This window comes from Lampetra planeri, chromosome 68, assembly GCF_965212315.1.
Source record: "Lampetra planeri chromosome 68, kcLamPlan1.2.h2, whole genome shotgun sequence".
NCBI lineage: Eukaryota > Metazoa > Chordata > Hyperoartia > Petromyzontiformes > Petromyzontidae > Lampetra > Lampetra planeri.
The window spans coordinates 543,941-567,907 of NC_136173.1; the positions used below are offsets into that span (position 1 = coordinate 543,941).

At 54.1% G+C, this 23,967-nt stretch overlaps 1 protein-coding gene across 1 annotated transcript in view; it reads right to left on the bottom strand.

The window, feature by feature from the left end:
• BAG6 (BAG cochaperone 6) overlaps nt 1-20,798 on the bottom strand; it is a 42,037-nt gene extending 21,239 nt beyond the window's left edge. The window contains 11 exon segments of the mRNA XM_078620029.1: nt 66-269; nt 1,174-1,303; nt 2,012-2,061; nt 2,094-2,336; nt 2,684-2,758; nt 4,076-4,204; nt 7,113-7,184; nt 7,695-7,978; nt 8,646-8,763; nt 15,092-15,171; nt 20,600-20,798. Coding sequence (XP_078476155.1) covers nt 66-269; nt 1,174-1,303; nt 2,012-2,061; nt 2,094-2,336; nt 2,684-2,758; nt 4,076-4,204; nt 7,113-7,184; nt 7,695-7,978; nt 8,646-8,763; nt 15,092-15,154 — 1,368 coding nt within the window. The 5' untranslated portion in view covers nt 15,155-15,171; nt 20,600-20,798.
• Between the last annotated feature and the right edge of the window lie 3,169 nt (nt 20,799-23,967).

Sequence of the window (23,967 nt, forward strand, 5' to 3'; positions counted from 1 at the left end):
CCCAGCCCCCCCTCCCTCTCCCCCAGCCCCCCCTCCCTCTCCCCCAGCCCCCCATCCCCCCCCACCTGTATGGGCAGAGTCTGCTGCAGCACGACGGGCTGGGCGTAGTGGGCGTAGTGGGCGAGGGGCCGTGCCACGTGGAGGTGGCGAGGCGCCGCCGACGCCAGGTTGCAGCGCAAGTCGGACACCGTGACGATGGCGTTGCCCAGGTAGCGCAGCGCCTCGCTCACCAGGCCCAGCACGCGCTGGTCCTCCTCGCGCCCCTCCGTCTGCACGCACGCACGTACACACGCACGTACACACACGCACGCACGTACACACGCACACACACGCACGCAGGCGCGGCGTCGACACGGCAGCGTTGCGAGAGCCGCCCCCTCCGACTCGGAAACCGTTACCACAAAGCCGGCATCAGTCTGCAGGGGGCATCTGCGGTGGCTATGAAACGTTAACTACCTTAGATCTTGACTGAAAGCCTTGGTGACTGCAGGAATTCAGATCCTTTGGGTCTTTCGGTAAAGTCACGTAGATAGGTTCAAAGAAAATAAAAAAATAATAAAAAACTACGACGTTTCGATCGCAACACAAGCGTTCGTCATCAGGAAGAGAGACAAACGCTTGTGCTGCAATCGAAACGTCTTAGTTTTCTATTATTTTCTTTGAACCTATCTACGCGACTTTAACCAAAAACCCAAAGAATGTTAACTACCTTGCCCGGTATGCAGGAGGTTGAGTTCTATCCCGACCCTGACACCAACTGCATATTTAGTGTTTGCGTGTCTCTCTATCAACAGCCTGCAACGCAGCATGCAACCCAGCATGCAACCCATCCTGCAATTCAGCATGCAACCCATCCTGCAACCTCCGTTTAGCACGGTTGGCTACGTACGATGCGAAAGAAGTTCAAGATACATACGTACGACTCTGTAACCGTAACCCAAGGAGCCATTGGCTCGGTGGAGGGAGCGACCGAACGTGGGAGCGTGCGTGCGAGCCTGCATGCCAGCATGCCAGCGAGGTTGCGAGCGTACAGGCGTACGAGCATGTGCTACCGTACTAGTGTGAGCGTGTGCGTGCCAGTGTCAGAGCGAGTGTGCCAGCGTACGAGTGTGCCAGCGTACTAGCGAGTGTGCGAGCGTGCGTGCGCAAGTGCCACCGTACTAGCGAGCGTACATTGTTGTTGTAGTCGGCGGTGGCGGCCGTGGCCAGGATCTCCTGGTAGCGCGCCAGGTGGGGCTGCAGCTGCGTCTGCACCGAATGGATTTCCGACAGCACCTCCAGCAGCTCAGCCGGCGCCGGGTGGCTGTGGATAGGAGGCGCGAGGAGACACGGCAACGACGGCGAGATGTTAGCTCCCTCGCCTGGTGTGCAGGGAGGAAGTCGGTGGTTCGATCCCGACCCTGACGACGCCTGCTGCTGTATAATTGGAGTTTGTGTCTCTCTCTCAGTGGTCGTGTGGATTTTTCTCCAGTTTTTCCGCACCACGTTTAGAGTCTACGTGCGTTTAAGAGTATTTTTGGCTGCTATAAATTTCCAGATAAGCCACTCTGAAAAAGAGCGGTATAGCTCAGTGGGCCTTGCCTGGTAAAATAAAACATTCTTCAGTTCAGACACGACGAGGAGGCGAGAGTGGACGAACGTCACGCAAAATCAAACAAAAAAACCCAAGCCAGTGTGTGCGTGTACGTTGAATTTCGTACGTAGCCAACAATGCTTATCAGAGGACAACTAAAAATAGCAACAAGCAGTTCTGAAGAAATGAGTTTCCAATCTAGGTCAGTGTACTTCATTGCAAGACCCGCAGGCCACTGGCGGCCCCCGACAATACACAAATGTGAAACCCCCCCACCCCGCCCCGCCATCATCGTGCTGTCAAACCCCCAATGGTTTCAAATGTGTGGTGACCCTCACACCGATGATCTCTCATTGGTGAATATCGGAGCGAGCCAGTGCATACGATGGTGAACAAGCGATCGATCGATCATTTGTTGCGGCAGCTCCCTGGGCTCACCTGACAGCCGTCTGGCCGCCACCATTCGTCGCCTGGCCCTGCTCCTGCCCCTCCGCCGGTGCCAGCCGCCGCCGGTGCCCGCCGCCGGTGCCGCCCCTCCCTGCGTCGTCTCGGCGGCGGCACCGCCGCCGCCCTCCGGCTCCGCCATCGCCGTGGTCTCGGCCTCCATGCCGACGGCGCCGGGCGACAGTGCTGCGGCCTCGCCGGGCACTGCCGCCGCCACGTCCATCTCCATCTCCGCGTCGCTCGCGGACGAGGCGGCCGCTGCTGCTCCTCCCGTGGCATTCTGGGAAGTGTCGGCGCCATCAGCTCCCACCGCGTTGTTCTTTGGGGGGTGGGGGGAGGGGTTCGGCAACGGTTGCCACGGTTAAATCGTGCCGATTTGATCGTGTTCCTGCCGGGGTCACGGTGGTCATTTAAGATGCTGGGTTTCGGGGGCGCCACACAGCGACTACATGAGATGATTGAGCGAGCGAGCGATCATTCGCTGCAGCAGCTCCCTGGGCTCACCCGACAGCCGCCTGGCAGCCACAGTTCATCCCCCGGCCCTTGCTCCTGCCCCTCACAAACGCTGGTCGCAAGCGGGTTCTGTTCGTATCTCGTGGGGACCGCCTGTACATGTCCGTCTCGGGGTGTTCCCGTGATAGTTCAGCAGCTGCGAGTGGCACTCACCTCCAGCTGGCTCAACAGGCTGACGATCTCGCGCAGCATCTGCCTCGCGAGCACCAGGCGCAGGCGTGGCTCGCTCTGCGGGCCGGCCGGTGGGGACGAGCGCAACACGGAGAAGAAGTGCGGGAGACGGGGAGGAGGGGGGGCGAAAGGTGGACGCAGACGTTAGCACGCTCGCCCACATCGCGACGGGCATGCCACCACCGCCGTCGTCGTCGCGCTGCCTACAACCACGGTCGCCCAACAGAATATTACTGGACAACATCTGTGAAGATGAAAAAGGAGCTGCGTAGGCTCGTGGGATTTCTCCAGGAAAAAAAAGAAAAAGATTCCCGATTCTGAATATTCCAAACCTCGCGTTCTGGCGGATAACCCGCTCGACGACGACAACGACGACGATTACAATCGTCGAGTTGTTTGCCGTCTGGTGTTGGCGCCGTCTTTCTCGCAGCGCCGGGCTATTAATCGCGCCAAGGCAGGCGCTGCCGTGTTACACAGACACTGCATGTGCAGTAGTTTCACAGTAGAGGACGATGCCGCTACTGCTGCTGCCGCTGCTGCTGCGTGTAATCCCAATTATTAGCAGGCAACTTTTCAAATTTCGAACTTCACGAAGAGGACGCGGTATTTTCCTTGAGCGAATACGCCGGCAGCGTTAGTCACCAGGGCGGCCCGCCCGATTCGAAAAACGCACGAACCTCCGCGACAAGCGGACGAGCACGCTCTGAAGCAGAGCCGAGAGGCGCTTGAGCCTGGAGAGTAGTTGGATGGGCAACCACCAGGCTGGGAGTTTTAGGCTAAAAATGCGCAGCATCTTCCCAAAAGAGCCTCGAGATTTGGGTCCACACACACACACGGCGGTGGGCGGTGCCGGAAACCCTGCCGATCGCGACTCACGACGGACTGGGCATAAGGGGTCATCAATGCCACAGTCCTGGCGAGATGTTAACTACCTCGCCTGGTATACAGGAGGTCGTGGGCTTCGATCCCAACCTTTCAAACTGTATATTTGGAGCCATTGTCTCTCTCCCCCCGTGGTCGCGTGGATTTTTCTCCCACAACCTCCTGTATACCAGGCGAGGTAGTTAACATCTCCTAGCCACCGTGATGATGAGACACACCGCAAACTCCAAATATACAGGCGTCAGGGGTCAGGATCGAACCCACGACCTCATGTGTACCAGAACGAGGTAGTTAACCTCCTAGCCACCGTGATAAAGATGAGAGATAGAGGCATGCAAACTCCAGCAGGCGTCAGAGATCTGGATCGAACCCATGACCTCCTGCGTACCAGGCGAGGCAGTTAACCTCCTAGCCAACCGTGGCATAACTCCTCAGTGGCCGTAGCGGGCGAGGGGGGGGGGGGATAAAGACGCGGTGACGCCGTCTCCTCACCTGCACCGGCTGCTGCTCCAGGTTAATCTGCACGTCGACCGACGAACCATCCGGCTGTTGACACACGGCGGAAATTCTCAACGCACGAATACGTCTCATACGCGACGACACGACGCGTCCGGGCGCAGCCTAGGGTCCGAGACACGGGCGGGATTTACACCGAATACACCGCGGGGGAGTGCCCCGTAAGTGAGAACAGCGGAGAGACGTTTCAACCACCGTTCCTTCCACACCGACGACGACCAACAACGGCAAGATTATTGTGCGGCGACGGGGCCACTCGCGTTACCGTGCCAACGTTCAGCCGCCCGAGTGAGCCTCGCAGAGCCACAACTGTTTAAATTGTGAGGATGAGAAAGGGGGGGGGGTGGGGGAGAGGAGGAAGAGTAGGAGATAGGAGGAGGTGGGAGCAGATAGGAGGTGGCGGGAGGAAAAGTTGGGGAGGAGGAAAAGAGGGGGGAGGAGGGGGAGGGAGAGAGGAGGGGCAGGAACAGGGGGGAGGGGAGGAGGAGGTGAGAGGAGGGGGGAGGAGGGGGGTAGGAGGAGGGGGAAAGGAGGAAAAGGTGGGGAGGAGGAGGATGAGGAGGGGGGGAGAGGGGGTAGGAGGAGGGGTGGTGGAGGAGGGGCGAGTGCGCTGTTGCTCCGACGCAGAAATCCCTTTCTGAACGAGTCGTTGGTGCAACATTTTTCGTCCTGGCATTGGAGGACGTGTTTTTGTTGTTGTTGTTAGACATTTGTTTGGCTACGGAAAGGGAAACCGGAAAAGGCGGGAAGAAAACCCCCATGCACACAAACTCGACACAGAAACGCAACCCCCCCAAGGTCGTGGACAACGATTCCAGAATATTTTGGTTATACTGGAGGATTCCGATGAGCTAGAAAGCTCTTTTTAACAGACGTCAGTTGCGCAAGGGGGTTAACCGCCATCCACTGTTGACGAACCGGATGGGGAGAAAAAAATAAACGTAAATAATAATTATTATTATTAAGGTCATCGTGAGACCATCTATGGGGAGAATATGCGACGAAGCCAGGGGGATGGGTTACGGTGAACGAGCGACACTCGCACTGCCCGCGCGTTGCCGTGGGATACACGGCGGGGGCGGTGAGAGGCGAGGGGTAGGGGGGGCGTTACGTCGCCAAGGTGATGCTCAACGCTGTGGGATGCGCGCGACGAGAGATGCGCGTGCGGTGAACTTTACCGTCGCCCGTCCGCCCAAGCGCCAGCCAGGCAGCCAGCCAGCCAAACTTTTGTTTTTTCGAATGTAAGTAGATGGATAAACGATGTACGTGGGGGTCATCGGGGTTATCGCCAATGCCGCACCACACATCGCAAGCGTCCCACCCGGACGCTCATCGTTCTTCACGCAGAGGGAGGGAACATCTTTTAATTAAACTACCACTTGTCTCCTCTTTGGTTCTATCGGTAAAGTCACGTAGATAGAAAAACAGCTAATAGATGACGACGTTTCGATAGCAACGCAAGCCATCGTCTTCAGGTGAAACCATACAGCAGGCGGACTGCTGAGGCAGGAGGAGATGTAGCGAGAGAGCTGCTGCAATCAGAGGTTATAGACGTTTGTGGTGGGTACAACCCTAGCGTAACTAAATGTAAGGCTAGCAAACGTCGGCTAATGAAATTTACAGAGGGGACAAGATGATAGATCAAACTTAGCAAAATTTAGAAATGTAATGTAACTCAGAGAGCCGGCCAACAACAGTTAACAATACACCCGGTTGATAAACGTCCTTCCACAGATTGCTACATTTTGTATCCATCTTCCCAGTTGAAGTCATGTCTCAGTGTGTGTGTGTGTTGCGTGTACGTTGAACTTCGCACAAACGCACGGAGCCAGCCGTGGCTAATCAGGTGGTGCGAGGGGGAAGAACAACCAAACAACAAGCAGTTCTAAAGAAAGTTATTTCAATTTAGTACGTTAGTGTAGAGTAGTGCAGTGTATAGTAGTGTGTCGTGTATAATGTAGTGTGGTGTAGTGTATAGGAGTATAGTGTCATATGTTGAACTTCTTTCACATCGTACGTAGCCAACTGTGGTTAATCGGAGTAGAGGCCGACCAAAACTGAATATCTGGTTTAGGACGAAAACGAAACCAAACCGAAAGTTACAAATCGACTTCGGCTGAAACAGAAACTATACCGAAAGAGGTCATTTGCCAACTTTTCGGCACCGAAACCGAAACCGAATTTCGGTCGGCCTCTAATTGTCAGACTTCGAAACTCGGTGTCAACACGCATGTAGACTGAAGCGAACGCAGCACATCAAGCCAAGGCGGGCAGGCGGCTGGGGACAGACAACAGAGGCACTTTGTTGTCGTCCCGCCAAAGAGACTCCCACCCACGGATGGAGATGCAGGCTGCCGTTTGTTGACATTAGCGGACCATGGTTGCGGCTGTAACCTCGCTCCCAAGCTGCTGCTGACGCTGCTGACGTGTCTGTGTGTTTGCAGCCTATCGCATAGGATTGCCTAGCACCGACTGACCCGCCGATAGGCAGAGTGATAGACGTAGCAATAGCGTTATATTCTAAAAATAGATCTTTGGTTGACGAATGAAAGTCAATATCAGTTTTGGCCGAAACCGAAACCAGACCGAAAGTAAAAAAATTTACTTTCGGCCAAATGCGAAAGTAAACCGAAAGAGGCCATTGCCAACTTTCGGCGTCGAAACCGAATTTCGGTCGGCCTCTAAATCAGAGGACAACAAAACCGCTTGTTGTTTCGTGTCATACGTTGTCCTTCCCCGCACCTCCGATTCGCGAGCCCCGGGGATCTTAAGAATCCACACTTTGGCTCGAGTCGGCACCGACCCCGAAGTCTCAACCGTGGCTCCCCGTTTGCCCCGAGCCGCGGCTCGGCTCGCTCGTGGGCGCCTTTTGGAAGCGACCGCGTGGCTCGGACCCGAGCCGAGAGCCGAGAAGGTGGAGCTAGAGCTGCAGTAGGAATAGGGCCCCCCCTAACATCGCACAAGCAAGCGTAATACACACACACACACGTCCACTAAAACCCCCACTACTCACCCCTGTGGAGGTGGTCACCCTGGCGTTCTGGCCCAAGTCGCCGAGCCCCGACAACGCCTGCTGCACCGCGTGCTGCACCACGCGAGACGCACCACCACATTGGAGTCGGTCAAACAATCCCCAAGAAAGGCCCGCAGAGATTTGACGCGGCACACCGTCTCTCACGGTTACTCTGGGTGTAAACGTGTAAACGTCAACAGCTGAGAATCTCATTCTACTCCGTTCGTATTTACAGGGGGGGCTCAAGACTCATTCCCACCTCCTCCTCCGTGTCAACGCCTCTACACGGAGACTTTCTCTCTCTGTACTGACCACCATGCGGTTTAAACTCCGCTAAACATCAGAGGGATTCGCCCTCAACATTGCAGTGGGCGGGCTTCAGTTTGACAGGGAAACAAATACAGTTTAATTTCGCCCCACTAACCTACTCATCACCTACCCCACTTGCCAAATCATCCCACTCGCCTACCTCTACCCCACATGGAGGGAGGGAAGGAGGTGGCGGAGCCTTGGTAATAATGAACACGAGTTTGGAGCGACGCCCTCCCACGCATCGCTGGCGCCACCCACCCCTCACCTCACCTGTATCTGCTGCACGTCGCCTATGTTGGAGGGCACGTTGAAGGTGCCCATCATCATGTAGCCACCGCTCCCGTTGCGATCGGGGTGAGGCCCCGCTCCTCCTCCCCCGCCGCCCCCTCCCGCACCCCCCGGGCCCCCCCCTGACCCCCCCCCACCGCCGCCACGCTGGGGGCCGCCAGCGCCGGCAGCAGACGCCGAGGACTGCGCCCCGCCGGGCCCCTCGGCCGGAGGGCGGGAGGGCGGAGGTGCCCGCTCCACCAGGTGGATCACCTTGCCGTGGACGTCTGCAGGGGGGTTACATTTCCAAGGTGACGCAACAAACCTGGCTCCACGCTGTGGGATGCGAGTGACGTCACCATCGCCGTGGGAGCCTTTTTAGCCCAGGTCTACCAATCAGGTACTCAACATGGGTCGACCAATCGGGTTTAAGGATGTGGGGGTACGGTGGGGGGGGGCAGCACTCGCACAGATCAAAAAGCAGTTCAAATCGAGAGGATTTACGAAAACTAAACTTTTTATTCTACCAGGTAAGGCCCACTGAGCGATACAGCTCTTGTTCAGAAGCGACCAGGCCGCCACAAATCACCGCTCAACAAAGTGGCTTATCACGTGGAAATTCACAGCCACAGCCAAATATTCTGAAGGCACCTCACAATTCTAATTGTGGAGGGAAAAACTGGAGGAGCTGGAGAAAATCCACGCGACCACGAGGAGAAAGATAAGACACGTAAACTCCAAATACACAACAGGCGTCGTTAGGGTCGGGATCGAACCCATGACCCTCCTGTAGACCATGCAAGGGCGTTGACATCTCTCAGCCACCGTGCACAGCTCCAGTGGCTTCCCAATAATCGGAAGGAGCGCGGCGAACGGTGGCGACTTGTGGCCACCAACCGATGCGTACGGGCAGGCTGGACGCCAGACGGGGGGTGATGGGGGGGGACAACCCACCATACTCCTTCAGCTTCTTGTCATCCTGCAGAACTCTGCCTTGGTAGATGAGCCTCTGTTTGTCGCTGGCAATGGCCACAGACGTCGCGATCCTCTCCTTGAACTCCTTCACTGTGATCTGCGGACACCGGCGGGTGTGGGGGGAGGGGATGGCAAGGCAGCTCAGCCGCACGGCAACAGGTTCCAATCCGCGCTTATCCACGAGAAAAGGTTTAATTGGGTTAAATCGCGTAGATATAAATACATCATGAAACCCACCACCACCTGACACAGACAATTGTAAGTTGTATCACGTAAACATAAACGTGGCCAAATAGTTACTAGTTCAGCACTAACTGGTGTGTGTGTGTTGGAGAGTAAACCAACACTACGATATTTTGATTTGAAGCTTTCGTGACTGCAGGAATCAATACTCTTTGGTTCTTTCGGTAAAGTCACGTAGGTAGAAATAAAACAAAATAAACCACAAGGCTTCGGACGCAACACAAGCGCCCGTCTTCAGGTGAAAATAGCGATGTCTGCTGCGAGCAGCACCATGTCTGCTGCCTTGTGAAGAGAAGCTGTTACCAGCAAGAGTTTATATCAGCTTTTGAGAACTTATATAAACTCTTGCTGGCTCTAGAAGCACGGCGTGCGATGTATTGACATCACGTGCACCACGTATATGTGGGTGCAGTACCGGCCCAAGAGGGGCTCGGTGAGCACTGATTGACGGTGCTGGATGGCACCACGCTCTGCGTGCAGTGCCGACCCCTACAGGGTAGGGTGTGAGAGTGCGGGCCATGGGAATGGGGCTACTAAAGGGCCATGGCACTCTGGTTGACCCCGAAGGACACGTGACCGGTAAAGTCTACACAGGGGCCCCCAGGTGGGGGCTAGGGGTGGTCACGTGTTGGGTCGAGAAGCTACGAGAGTTTCTAGAAGGTGGTCGTGTCCAAGGGCAGAGCCAGCCACGACCAGCGAGGATACAAGCCGGGTCCCCAGAGGGAACGGGGTTCGGCGTTGTTGTCGTCATCTTGAAGATCTACGTTCTACGTCCGAGAAGTCGCCAACACGTGGACCTGGACCCAAGCCGGGGTCCTGTCCGTTGTAGCTACTCCCAGTGTGATTAGCGTAACTAGCCTGGTGGTCCACCACTACAATGTGTAGCTAGCCTGGTAGTCCACCACCATAGTGTGTAGCTAGCCTGGTGGTCCACCACTATAATGTGTAGTTAGCCTGGTGGTCCACCACTATAATGCGTAGCTAGCCTGGTAGTCCACCACTATAATGCGTAGCTAGCCTGGTGGTACACCACCAGTGTGCAGTTAGCCTGGTGGCGATGTTTACACACCGCTCCAGGTATTTATTTGAGGCCAAGTCGACCTAGGGGAGGCCTAGGATCGTTTCTGGTGTTGGCCGTGAGCGGGAATCGAACTCGGGTTGCCGGGTTTGTAGTGCGGCGTAGCGCTAACCGCGACACGCTACCACCGCTGTCCACGGTTCGCGCCGAAGCAGTCGCCAATTGGCCACGTTTTGTTCACGTGACACAAACCCTTACCGATTGGCAGTGTCAGGTGGTGGTGGTGGTGAAAGCTTACGACTACTACTACTACGGTGTTAAACGTTGAGGACGCTTTATCCGAAAAGAAATAAATTCAAGCAAAGCGAGGAATTAAATAATCTCCCGCACGTAGAGTGGGGTCTATAACGGCGGCATCTACAGTGGTGCCTCCCTTAACGATATTAAATCGGTGATAAACCATCGTTAATCAAAATTATCGTTGATCGAATATAGAAAATGCACGCTAAAGGCTTAAAAATGTGTTCGAAGACTATCAGAAGCTTATTGATTTCACCCTAAAAGCAGAGCTTGTAATATTTAAAACACTATTTTTTTTATAAACGTTATAAGAACACACGAAAGCATTAACATTAAAATAAACATGGATAGAGCATTAAATCGGTGCCTAAATAAGAGCATAAAATACAAATTGCTACCTTGGGCTAAGAACACGGATGGCTTGAGGGGTTGATGGAGAAGCTGGGGTGGGAGCAATTTTATTGAATTCTTTAACCAATTGCTTTCCTCACTTCCTTCACATTCAATTCAGGGGGCCCATTGTTGTCAACCTTTAACTTTTAAGCAAAAAGAAACACACCAAGTATTCACGAGAGCTGTTTCCACAAGCACCGCACACCATCAAACATTGAAAAGCTCGGCTAGCAGCCAGCCGCTCTCAAAACGCTCATAAGAGGGGCCCCTGCTGCCCGAGTCCACTTGGGAGCGCTCCGATTGGCTGAAAACGTTGTCGTTAAATGGAAAATTTCGTGTTAATAGAAACAATGGGGGGGGGGGGGGGGGGACCCGGTGTGAGGCGGATCGGCAATCGATGGCACCATACAGCGAGGTGACCACCGTACACCGAGGTGGCCACCATACACCGAGGTGGCCACCACACACCGAGGTGACCACCGTACACCGAGGTGGCCACCATACTTTATTTAAATTAGCGGAATGAAAGCCGGCAAGGAGGTTAGCAAAATCGGGGGCGAAAACTCTCCCTGCGACACGTCTGCAAATAGTGAACGTTCCGTTCTAAGTTTGTGTCTAAAAGCGCTTCGGGGAACAACCTTTTGATGGAAAAACTAATAAGAGGCTTTATTTACCCTTTCTGGCAAGAAAACAGGAGCCGTTGAGATGTTCAAACACCAAATGGAAAGCAGCGCTTGTGATGCATCAAGTCTGCATTAACCAAACACACTACTTGTGGAAAAACATGCAAACCAACGTGCTCTTACAATAATAAATACATTGTTTTTGAAACTCATTGATGTTGGAACACGTTAACGCCTGTTTTATTGCCAGAAAGGGTAACGCCTACTCTTATTTTTCCATAAACTAAGCGAACTAAACTATTTTTATTTTTCCAGGTAAGTCTCACCGAGCTATGTAGCTTTTTTTCAGTAACGACCTGGCCACAAATGTATATCAGCAGCCAAATATTCTAAACGCATGACGTCGATTCAAATGTGGAGTGTTAAAACTGAGAGGACCCAGAGAAAAATCCATGCGACCACGGGGAGAGACACGCAAACTCCAAATATACAGCAGGCGTCAGGGATGGGATCGAACCCAAGACGTCCTGTGCGCAAGCCGAAGGAGTTCACATCTCCTAGCCACCGTGGCAGCCATCATTTTGATAATGGCAAAAAGGGTCGCACAGATGTAACCTTTGATGGTTTTGTCCGGTTTTCTCCCATGACAGCAACAAAACCTTACACAAACGTTTGGTTCAAACTGGATTACCATTACAAGCGCTATAGTGCACCCTCGCTCCACACCGTGACAGATGCACGGACGGACAGAGCTAATGCAAAAACACTTTAAATGTTTTTACAGAAAACATGTAGAGCCTATACTAGGATAGGAATGGGTTAGAGGTGAGAGCCAGGGACACGGGATAGAGGAGAGAGAGCAACACTGCAGGAGGATCTGGCACAAAGCAACTGGGAGGACTGAGCACCAACAACAACCACCACAACAACCACCACCACCACAACTACCAATGAGTGCCAGGGGCAGCCAGCGAGTGCGGCAACGAAGAGCCCCCAGGACACACTTAAGTGGGCTGGGGACTTTCCACGCACCCTGCCTCGTTTCCATGCCAGGCTGAGTACAGGCTGTCCTGCAAACAACTTACTATTAATACGGGTAGGAACCCACGGGTTCCACCAGCCCACAGGGGATTATTGTGTCCGTCCGACGTGCAGGGAGGGGCTGGGTGGGGAGGGTGGGGCTAGGTGGAGAGGGGAGTGTTGGGAGGGGCTGGGTGAGGCTGGGTGTTGAGGGGCTGGGTGGGGAGGGGCTGGTCACCCCGTGGTGCCCTTATAAAACTCAACGTTTAACCTACTCACGCCGGCTTGTGCCCGCCCTCAGTCGGGCATATTTGCGGAATACACCACGCCGCCGTTGACCCTGGCCATTGACCGAGCAACCCAACATTCCTACCAGCTGCCTCCGCAAGAATGTGTTGTTATTACTACGACTGCTTACTCACGGACACCTCAACAAGTCGCAAGACTCGTTCAGGTGTGGGGTGTGCTGTGCGTGTGATGGAAATGGGGAGCGGTGGTGGCGCAGAGGTTGGCGCTGCGAACCTGGCAGAGACCGAAGTTCCATTCCCACTCACGGCCAACAACACCAGCGACAATTATCCGAACCGGTCCTGGGCCTCCTCCCCTAGGTCGACTCGGCCTCAAATGTGTATCTAGTGTAGCTGTGTGTAGCGACTGGGCGTGATGCTGGCCACCCACCCCCTCGTTTGCTGTACCGGCCTTCATAGGTGCTACTCGCCAACAGCACTTGCTCCTACAGTCTCTGTTAAGGCTACATGGGAGATCTTTGTCTTTTTGATGCAAATTGTACGCATGTTGAACCGTGTAGCCAACCGCGCAAATTGGAGGTGCGGGGGGAGGACAAACTAACAACAAACAGTTGTAAAAAATGTAGTTTTCAATTTTGTACAGTGGCGGTGTAGTGTAGTGTACAGTTGCAGTGTATAGGAGTAGTGTAGTGTATCGTAGTAAGTGTAGTGTCAGTAACGAGTCTGGTTTTGGTGCTAATAAAGAAATGGCAGAGTTATATAGAAATCACACTTTGAAGCCTTGTACAACGGTTTCATGCAACAGGTCCCAGTCACTTTGCAGAACGGGGAGGGAACGCACCACTCCACGCAGAGGTGCGCCCTAGAATCGAACCCCAGGCCCCTTCTCGCAGTGAGGCACGGATGCCACGGTGGCTAGGAGATGTTAGCTACCTCGCCTGGTATGCAGGAGGTCATGGGTTCGATCACGACCTCGACAATGCCTGTTGTAAATATTTGGAGTTTGCGTCTCTCTCCCCCCGTGGTCACGTTGATTTTTCTCCGGGTCCTCCAGTTTTCCCTCCACATTTGTAGTGGTGATGATGGAGACTCGGTCTTCTCTGGAGGCAAATACTTTTATTTATAACTATAATAACGGCAACACAACGTCCCTGACACAAAGGGGCATCAGCCTCTTCCACCCGATACCCTGGGAAGGTATAGCCTCCGGGCTAGAGTGTCCTAATCACTGGGACCACTTCCTCTATATACATCAACCCTACGGCTAGGGGCTCTAGGGGAGGCGAGCTGACCCAACCCAGCCAAGGTCATCGGGTCCCGGCCACTGACCCACTCAGTCCCGGCCCTTAAAAGGACGTCGGGTGCGGGGTTCCCAGGGTCCTAGTCAAAGCTGGCTCTTCAGTCTTCAGCTTGACGACGACTGGCAAACCCGTTGAGGGGTCCGCCTTATCTACAGCTCCCAGGGTCACTCCGCCCCCCCTGGCCACGCCTACTCTCTGGAACCTTCTGAAGGGACCTGGATTATTGCGTAACCTCCAGTTCCCAACCGCCCTCTGGGTTCCCTGGCCTCACGGCGTCACTTGATGCAGGCCAGACTCGCCGTCGCCCCGTTGACCCGTGGCTAACGCTACACCAGGTAAGTCGTGGTAACCGCGTGTAACGCACAATACCCACTACAGGTTTAAACACGTTCCTTCCGAGTGGGCAGGCAGGAACTTGGTTGGACAGCGCATTCGTGCACGACAGACAAATATGCACGACAGACAGACAAATAATCCCTGGTGGGCAGTGTGGAACCTGTTGTTCCTACCTGTATAAACATGCGTTTAGAGTAAGTGACAACTGCTATACTTTCCCAAATGATTAGAAGCTACTTCATTGAGCTATCGTTTGTGGCAAGGGCACATCTGAAAAAGAGCTAAATAGCTCAGCGTGCCTTACCTGCTAAAATAAGATTAGTTGAGAGTTTAACGCTACTACCCTGGTACGATAAAAACAACAATTCTGTTCTCCTATAACGTGGCGGTTGTAGTAGTTGCGTTCCTGAAGAACACCGTGTTATGGAAAAATCGCGTTATAATAAATCATATATAATATAGGGGGTAAAGCACAGTCTGCGACAACACCATGAGATTCGCAACACAGGGCCTTGCGCGACGACGACGCCGATGATGATGCTACGCTGAGGCAGCTGCCGTTATGACGGCTTATTCCTAATCACAGCGCGACGTAGTTCTGTTCGCTCGATCGCTTTATATCCAATGCAGGAGACATAACACAGGCTACACAAAGACCGAGGGCGCGTGGTGGATAGCATCCAGATGCATCCAGCAGCATCCCAATGTCTCGTGCGATGATGCTACACAGAGCCAGACGCACGACCACTTTATTCCTACGCAAAGCCAACAAAGGTCCGTTCGCTCGGATTATGTCACACATCCCCATTCACATCCACGCTATAATTTTGTTTTAATGTTTCCTACATTCATTGTGTTATACATCCACTGACGCGTTGTGAAAACTACAGGCGGCATTATAGAAGAATGAGACCGCACGTTGTAATATGGAGGAGCGCCTTACCTCCTCGGGCACGGAAAAGGCCCGTGTCTGTGAGTCGAGCGTCTTGACCGTCACGTCCAGCATGGCGCCGTCCGGAGCGCCTGTCAGACGTAGAAACACAGCGCGGCCACGGTCAGACGTCCTGATCACCCGTCAGACAAGAGACACAGCACACGCACGGTCAGAGACGGAACGCATGTCAGACAGACAGCATGACCGCGCTCAGCCGCCCTGAACGCCTGTCAGCCAGACAGAGACAGTGCAGCCACTGTTAGCAACGGAGCCACCCCCCCCCCCCCCCAAAGGAACCGGTCAACGTCCCACGCAGACTCCAGTCAATCTGTCGGCAGCCTCGACCACCACAAACCATGCCACCCCCACTTTGGATGAGCCTGGGACGATGATCATCCTCACTGGAGGAGTCCCTCAGCCTGTGGAGGTCAGCAAGCAGTGGTGGTATTGTACAACAAGCACTGCTAATCTTGTTTAATATACATATTTTTTTCTCTTCTACTCACCGCTATGCTTAATTTTTTTTTATGACAAAAACCCGGGAAAATGAGTCAAGTCGGGCAACGCAGATACCGACCTTAGCGTCAGATTTTTTTTTATTTTTTTTTACAAAAAACCTTTTTTCTTTGCTAAAAACACAGCCTGAATTTAGGCTCTCACCGGTGCCGGCTCAAGTGCCTCCGACACAGCCGGTACGAAGCTCCTCTCGAACGAGGTCGCCCTCGCATCCAGGCCTTGAACCCAGCTCCTCAACGACGATGGCTCACAGTCGGTCTCACCGACACGGCCATTATAACCACCCCACACCCCCCAGAGGCGATACACACTCCAATCCCAACGTTTAAAACCTAGAACACCTTGGGGATTCAGTCTCGGCATCAGCGGCACGGCCATTACGAACCACCACCAACCACCACCACCGCCGCCACTCCACTCGCCGAGAGACACTCGGGCACGTCCACACGCTGCTGTATCATCATTAGCATTCCGTGGCAGCGGCGGTGGTGGTGGCTCGTGCACCAAAAGACGGCAGCATCTCGCGGCACGTGCCACCACGGTCTACCCAAGGCGGCAGCGGCGTCAACGCAAACAGCGCTGGGGATTTTGCCGACTGCTCAAAGCCCAGATTGAAAACTAATTTCTTCAAAAACTGCTCGTTGTTGTTGTGAGAAAGTGTGTGTGTGCGCAAGTGTGTGTGTGCGCAAGTGTGTGCGTGTGTGGTGTTTGCGCGTGTGGTGTGTGCGCGTGTGGTGTGCGCGTGGTGTGTGCGCAAGTGTGTGTGTGCGTGTTATGTGTGTGCGAGTGTACGTGCAAGTGTTTGTGCGCATGTACGTGCGCGCGAGTGAGCTCATGAAAATAATTGTCAAGTTCAAGGACCTGGTGGAGAACATACGCATGTGTGTATGTAGAACTTCCTTCACACCATATGTAGCCAACCGCGCCAAAATAGAGGCGCTGGGGAAGGACAACAAGCTAAACACAAAAAGCGCTCTTCCTTCCGATGCTGGGAAGCCACTGGAGCTATGCACTTTTAAATAATACAGATTGAAAACGAATTTCTTTTCGAACTGCTTGTCGTGGTGTTTAGTTTTGTCGTCCTTCCCTCTCCCCTACAATCGCACCTCCGATCAGCACGGTTGCTTGGATACGTAAGGTGTGAAAGAAGTTTCAATGTACACACACGTAGGGTGCACGCCGAACAGAACCCGCACATCAAGGCCGCGTATCTCCCTCCCTCCTCCCAGCACCACCGCAAGATTAAAAGCACCCCCACACACAACCCGCTCTGCGAGCGTTATAAACAATGGATCTCCTCAACCCACCCACCCAGTCACCTGAACCCAGCCAGCCAGCCACCTCAACCCAGCCAGCCACCCACACTTCCACCCGTCACAATTTGTGAGCCTCCCACTCGTTTGCAGGAGGTAAGGGGAAGCTCCATCATCCACACAGCAGCACCCCCAGAGGAACCTTGGGTTGGCTCAAAGAACCACGACATAAAAACGTTGACGACTTGCCACTGCTCCCTTTGCAATGAGTCTACTGCAGCAGAAGCCCTCTCAACGACCACCTAACGACTAATCACTTAACAACAGGCCTCCATAGGGCCAATGTGTAGCGTACAATAATGTAGTGTGAGAACAGGTTTTCCCTTTTTTTCTGGCAACAAAGCAGCTGTGTTGAGAATGTTAAAACACCAAACTGAAAACTTTTACAAGTAATCATGTCTGCATTAACCACAATACTTGTGGTCAGAATGCAAACAAAAAAACTCATATATTCATTGTCTTTGAAACGAATTGGTCCACACCAGAGACAGCTTTCTTTTGAGCCGAGTCTCAAAACGGTGTTTGACCAGAGTACGCCAAAAGGCGAACTAATAATGTCGTGTGTAGTGTATAGTGATGGCACATTGGCCATAGAGCCCAATGTGTTCGCTTACCAACCATTCCCCCCTGTTAACGACAGACTGTTGTAGGTACCGTAATATTAATGCATCAATTAACAGTGTTTCTTTTAATATTACGCATTTATGTTGTTGGCATCTTTACGTAAAAATATACCAAATAAATGAAACTGAAAAAAACTGAAACTGATGTATTAATATCCATTGTTTAAATATTATAAAGTATGTTTTTGGGTGAACAAGGCGTAATCTCAATCCTATCGGAACGAATTTAGCCTTGAACGTGTATTTCTGTCGCTCGCTTGACGACCGTCTCGCTTAACGAATTACCCTCGTTGAGAGGAGGGGGTTCTACTGCATTCCGAAGCAAACCACACGGCAGAGGCAGGAGCAGCAAGCGCCTCATCAAGTGACACGCAGGTGAGGGAGTCTTTCCTTTGTTACGATGCACTGGAAGGTCTGGAGAGATCCAACGTGGTACACACATAATCAAGTCCCTGGGTATGAATCTAGATTGAAAACTAATTTCTTTCGAACTGCTGTTTGTATCTGGTTTGTTGTCCTTCCTCCCGCACCTCCGATGAAGAAGTTCACACATAACTTGACAAGTTGGAAAAACAAAATGTTGAAAAATTGTAGCTCTTATAAATTATGGTCCGGATGATGACTGCGTTAACTTATAGCACTCATACTCAGTCTACACTCGAACATTGCTTTCACTCATGCTAAACACTTACAAATATACGACTCGATCATCGGTGAACCGAGTAACTTGCATCCCGTGGAGTGTGACGTTAAAGCTGATGGAAACTAAAACGAGAAACTATTTTCAATTTTAACAGGTCAGGCCAACTGAGCAACAAGCTCTTTTTCAGAAAATACTTTTCCACAAATGAAAGATCAAACTTAGTGGCGTCTCATCATCACGTGAAAATGCAGAGCAACCAAGCATTCTAAACGCGTGATGTCTGTCGATTCTGAATGTGGAGGGCAAAATCGGAGGACCCGGGGAGAAAATCCACGCAACCACGGAGAGAGACACACAAACTCCAAATATACAGCAAGAGTCAGGGTTGGGATCGAACCCACGACCTCCTCCATACCAGGCCAAGGTAGTTAACGTCTCTCCCTGTGGTGGCATAGATTTTTCTCCGGGTCTTCCGTTATTTCCTCCACGTTTAGAATCGACATTGCGCGTTTGGAATATTTGGCTGCTATAAACTTCCAGGTGATAAGCCACTTCGCTGTAATGGGCGGCCAAGTCGCTTGACCACAAAAGAACGACGTAGCTCAGTGGGACTCACGCAGCCCTTTTGTCTATCCGCCGCTGGATGAATTCCGCCTTGCGCCGTGCTCCCGATCCCGCCCGTGCGTTTGTTGTTCGACCATACTTCACCACGCACGCTGGGCCCGTGCGGGTTGCTCAAGGGGCCAAGTCGCAAAGGGCAGGTTGAGATATCACCCGCCACGGACGTCGGCCGTGCCCGCTAATCGAACTCGGGTGGCCGGGTTCATTCATTGCGCAGCGAACGAACCGCCCCAGCTGCTGCACAGCCGTTCCACCCCGCTGCTCTCTCTCTGTGTAACCATCATCATCTTCCATGATCAATCAACTGCTAGATGAAGGCCTTACCAAGTCATGTATGCAGACCGTCTTTCGCACCGTACGTAAACCATCATCATCAGCCATTTTAAATCCACTGCTGGACAAAGACCTCCTCAAGCCACCATCATCAGCCATTGTCAATCCACTGCTGGATGAAGACCTCCCCAAGCCATCAGCTATGATCATCCACTGCTGGACGAAGACCTCCCCAAGCCATCAGCTATGATCATCCACTGCTGGACGAAGACCTCCCCAAGCCATCAGCTATGATCATCCACTGCTGGATGAAGGCCTCGCTTCCCAAGCCGCCGCCGCAGTAACAATTCACGCAGTAGCAGCAGCAGCCGTGCTGCACACCACGAGCGGATTCAATCGCTCCATCTCCACGGTTGGACGTGCTGTAGAACACCTCTCGGGACGCGTGTTTGAGCGATGTCCTCAGCAACCAGCACGCACTAGCGTGGGGGGGGGGTCAAAGGTCCCCCGAGTAGCCTGTAACAGACTGTAGGGGCAAGTGCTGTTAGTAGCGAGTAGCAGCAGCTACACACAAAGGTCCCCCGTGTAGCCTGTAACACTGTAGGGGCAAGTGCTGTTAGAGAGTAGCACGTAGGTACAAAGACAAAGATCCTCCGTATAGCCTTAGCAGACTGTAGGGGCAAGTGCTGTTAATGAGAGCCTACGAAATCCGGCAGGGCCCACGAGGGAGTGGGTGGCCAACACCACGCTCGGCCGCCTTTGTCTCCCTCGGGGCGCGATGTTACGCACCACTCCAGGTACTCATTTGAGGCGGAGTCGACCTAGGGGAGGCGCAGATGATTGTCACTGGGTGTTGCTGGCCGTGAGCGGGAATGGAACCCGCGTCGCCAGGTTCGTAGCGGAGCGCGAAAACCGCGACACCACCGCTCCAAAACAACCATCACTACCACTACCAACAACAACCCAACAACAAATCACCACGACCAACAACCACACCACCATTACCACAAACCACCACCACCAACAACCATCACCACCTACAACAACCACCACTACCAACAACAACCGAACAACCACCACCACTACCAACAACCGAACCACAACAATCATCAAAACCACCAATAACTAAACAACAGCTATCATCGCCACAACCATCACCACCAACAATCATCACCACCACTACCAACCACAACCATCACCACCACCGATAACTAAACAACAGCCATCAACAACAACAACCATCACCACCACAACAACGCCAACAACCAACTTAACGTCACAACAGAGGCCGGCAGGCCTCGGCGCAGCGGACAGGGCCCCGAAATCTCCCGTCACGAACCGCCTCACGCCTCAACTCGTAAATAAGCAATCGACACCATCACCACCAAACCATCAAAACAACAACTCCGTGCGAGTTATCCCACCGCTTAAACTCCGCCTAACACGCGCATCGCGCGAGGTAGGCCCCCCTCCTGAGGCCTAGCTCAGGCTTTCTCTCTCTCCCGTGAGGGGCCCCCCACACACTCACCCCTGCCCACTCGTCGCAACACACGGCCCGGCGCAACTTCTCTCTTGGGCGCGGCGAGGTGAGTTATCTGCGCGAGACAACAACAACGAAGACGACGATGATGTTGACGACGACTTCAAGTTGTATCTCCTAACGCGTCCAGTCCGACAATTTCTTTCGCTCGCGACTCTGAGGCGAATTTTTTTTTTCACGTCCCAGCCCCTTAAAAGCCCCGCCCCCCCCCTCGCCCCCCCCCCCGCCACCCCCCACGCCCTCCCCCCTCGCCCCCCCTCATCCCCCTCGCCCCCCCCTCATCCCCCTCGCCCCCCCCTCATCCCCCTCGCCCCCCCTTTCCCCCTCGCCCCCCCCTTTCCCCCTCGCCCCCCCCTTTCCCCCTCGCCCCCCCCTCGACTCCCCCTCGTCCCCCTCGCCCCCCCCTCTCGCTCACCGCCCTCTCGCCCCCACCCCTCTCGCCCCCACCCCCTCGCCCCCCCCCTCCTCGCCCCCCCCTCCTCGCCCCCCCCTCCTCGCCCCCCCCCTCCTCGCCCCCTCGCCCCCTCCCCCTCGCCCCCCCCTCGCCCCCACCTCCCCCTCGCCCCCCCCTCCTCGCCCCCCCCCTCCTCGCCCCCCCACCTCCTCGCCCCCCCACCTCCTCGCCCGCCCCCCACCCCCCCTCTTCGCCCCCACCCCCCCCTCCTCGCCCCCACCCACACCCTCCGCGCCCCCACCCCCCTCTCGCCCCCATCCCCCGCGCTGACGTCAACCGCGCCTGACCCCCACCGTTCGTCAGGACCCCACCGCGACCGATGACGACCACTCGGGGCTGCCCGCGGCGCCTGCCGCCAAATTTATACGGCTCCGCCCCCTCCAGCTCCGCCCCGCCCCATCTAGCCCCGCCCCGCCCCCTCCAGCCCCGCCCCCTCCAGCCCCGCCCCGCCGCCGCGTGCCACGGATACCGTGCAGGATAAATGTTCCACCGAATGATCTGAATCTATGTGTAGGGCTGTTTTCTGTGTTTTGTTTTCTTCACGGGAGATCATCGATTATCCCGGCGGTTTCTCGGGGGGGGAGGGGGGGGACGCCGGGGTTTTTTGTTTTAAAACATCGGGACATTACTTACAATCGATAATTATTGCACATTCTTGCGTAACATCATGTTTATCGGTATTGTGTGTATGTTTTTTTGCGCTTTAAATACGTTGACTATTAATGAAATTGGCATCAGTAAATGTACAAATGGACACAAAATAAATTTCCTACCGTTAAAAGTTACCGTATTTACTGTAGCGTACTTAACCACTCCAATAACCTCAATAAGACTGCATCACGGGGTGATGTTAGCAGTCGTACTACGACCACGACGCTCTTCTTTCAACACAACCGCGCAGTTTGAAGATCGCCGGACTGATGACAACGATGAATTTACATAAAGCAGCTTTTATTTAACTCACTCCGTCTGTTGTTTTTGTATCCTCAAATCTTGTAACTCAATTTTAACCCACTTCCCAATGTGGTATCGACTGCAAACTTGGTATACTTATGTCATACAGATGACAATACTATATTCTATCATAAAAAATTTAAAAAGTATTTTTAAACATTCATTTTTATATGTTATGTTTCGGCTTGGGTCTAATTGTCCACGCTCAACTAACGTTGGCTGTAAATCACCACGGCTCCTTAAGTTCTGGCAAGCTTCGGGGCCACTTCCTGGAGTCGTGGAGTTTTTCCATTACTAGTACGGTACATTTCATTAAAGCGTGTTTAAAAAAAAAGTTTTTTAAATGTTACTTATGTAGAGAGGAGCCGACACGAGATTGCAGGGGTCTCGTCCTTTATTCCTTTCCTTCCATTCACACCTGTCGCCAGCCGTCCCAATCTCGTTCCCGCCAAAGGCCCCCTCTTCCCGCCCGTTCTCTCCTTATATCTCCTCGATCACCCCTCCCACTAACCCATCTATTGGTGGGAATCCTTCCCCTGACACCCCTACATCACCCCCCCCCCCCCCCCCCCCCGGAGAAAAAATAACCGTCCTCGGTTCTGCCTCCCCCATGGACCATTTAAGTCTCCCCATGCCTCCCACCACTGACAGTGACGACAGCCCTTACCCCCCCCCACAACCATACAATGCAATATAACACAACGAATCAATTGCGCGGCCTGCCCAGGTCTCCAGCCAGCATCCCGTAACAGCCCGGACATCCACAGGCAGCAGATGACCGTGGCGGCTCCCTCCTTCGAAGGCCCTCTCGTCGCGGTCCCTGGGTCGGTGGTGCCGGTGTCGCCTTGCCTGGCGCCGCTGCCTCTCCGGCCCCCGCTCGTGCCGCCGCTCCATCAGGCCTCACATGGGGTGCTGTAGGTGACAAGGGAACACAGGGCACCGAACCCCCTGCCGGTCGGCGCGTGGTGGTCGGCGACCTTGGCCTGGGTAGGGATGATGATGATGTTGGCAGTGATGTTGGTGGTGATGTTGGTGAAGATGACGGTGGAGAGATGTATGGCTTAAGGCGGGTGGGGTGTACAAACCATCGTCGCTTACCCAGTTGGACCTGGACGCACTGCGGTCGGAGTGCTTTAATGACCTCGACCGGCCCTTTCCAGGGTCGGTGCAGCTTTGGTGAGAGGCCAACCGGTACCTGAGGACAGTGTAGCCATGCCTGGTCCCCGACTTTAAAGGGCTTGGCTGTCACTGTCCTCTCCCGTATCCGTACATTATTCTCTTGGCTCGCGGCCGATGCGGCCTGGGCTGCTTGGCGGGCCTCTCTCAAATAAATGAGGGAGGTCTTTAGTGCCTTCGGCCATGCGTCGGCTCTTGCAGGAATGTCCGTCAGCTGCACCTCAATAGGCGGAACGGGATCCCGTCCGTACATCAGGAAAAACGGCGAGAACCCCGTCGCCGCGTGTGGGGCCACCCTGTACGCCGCTAAGACCGATGGAATGTGGAGGTCCCAGTCGGAATGGTTTTCGTCCACCACTTGGGACAGCATGGCCGCTATGGTGCGGTTAAGCCGCTCTACCATCCCATCGGTCTGGGGATGATATGGAGATGTTCGGACCTTTTTAGTGCCCAGGATAGAGCAGACGTCCTTCAATAGCTGTGAGGAGAAATTCCTGCCCTGATCCGTGAGCAACCGCTCCGGTGCCCCCTTATCAAGGACATAGCCTCCCACGAAGGCATCGGCGATGGTCTGTGCCGTTTGGTCCGGGAGGGCCCACGCCATCGGCCACCTCGTGCAGTACTCGACTCCGACCAACAGGTATTTATTTCCCCGTGGCGTGACCGGCAGCGGTCCCAAGATGTCCAACGCAACCAATTCGTTGACCCTGGTCACCGTGATGGGCTGTAGGGGCGCCCGGCTTACCCGGGGTGGCGGCTTTCGCCGCGCACA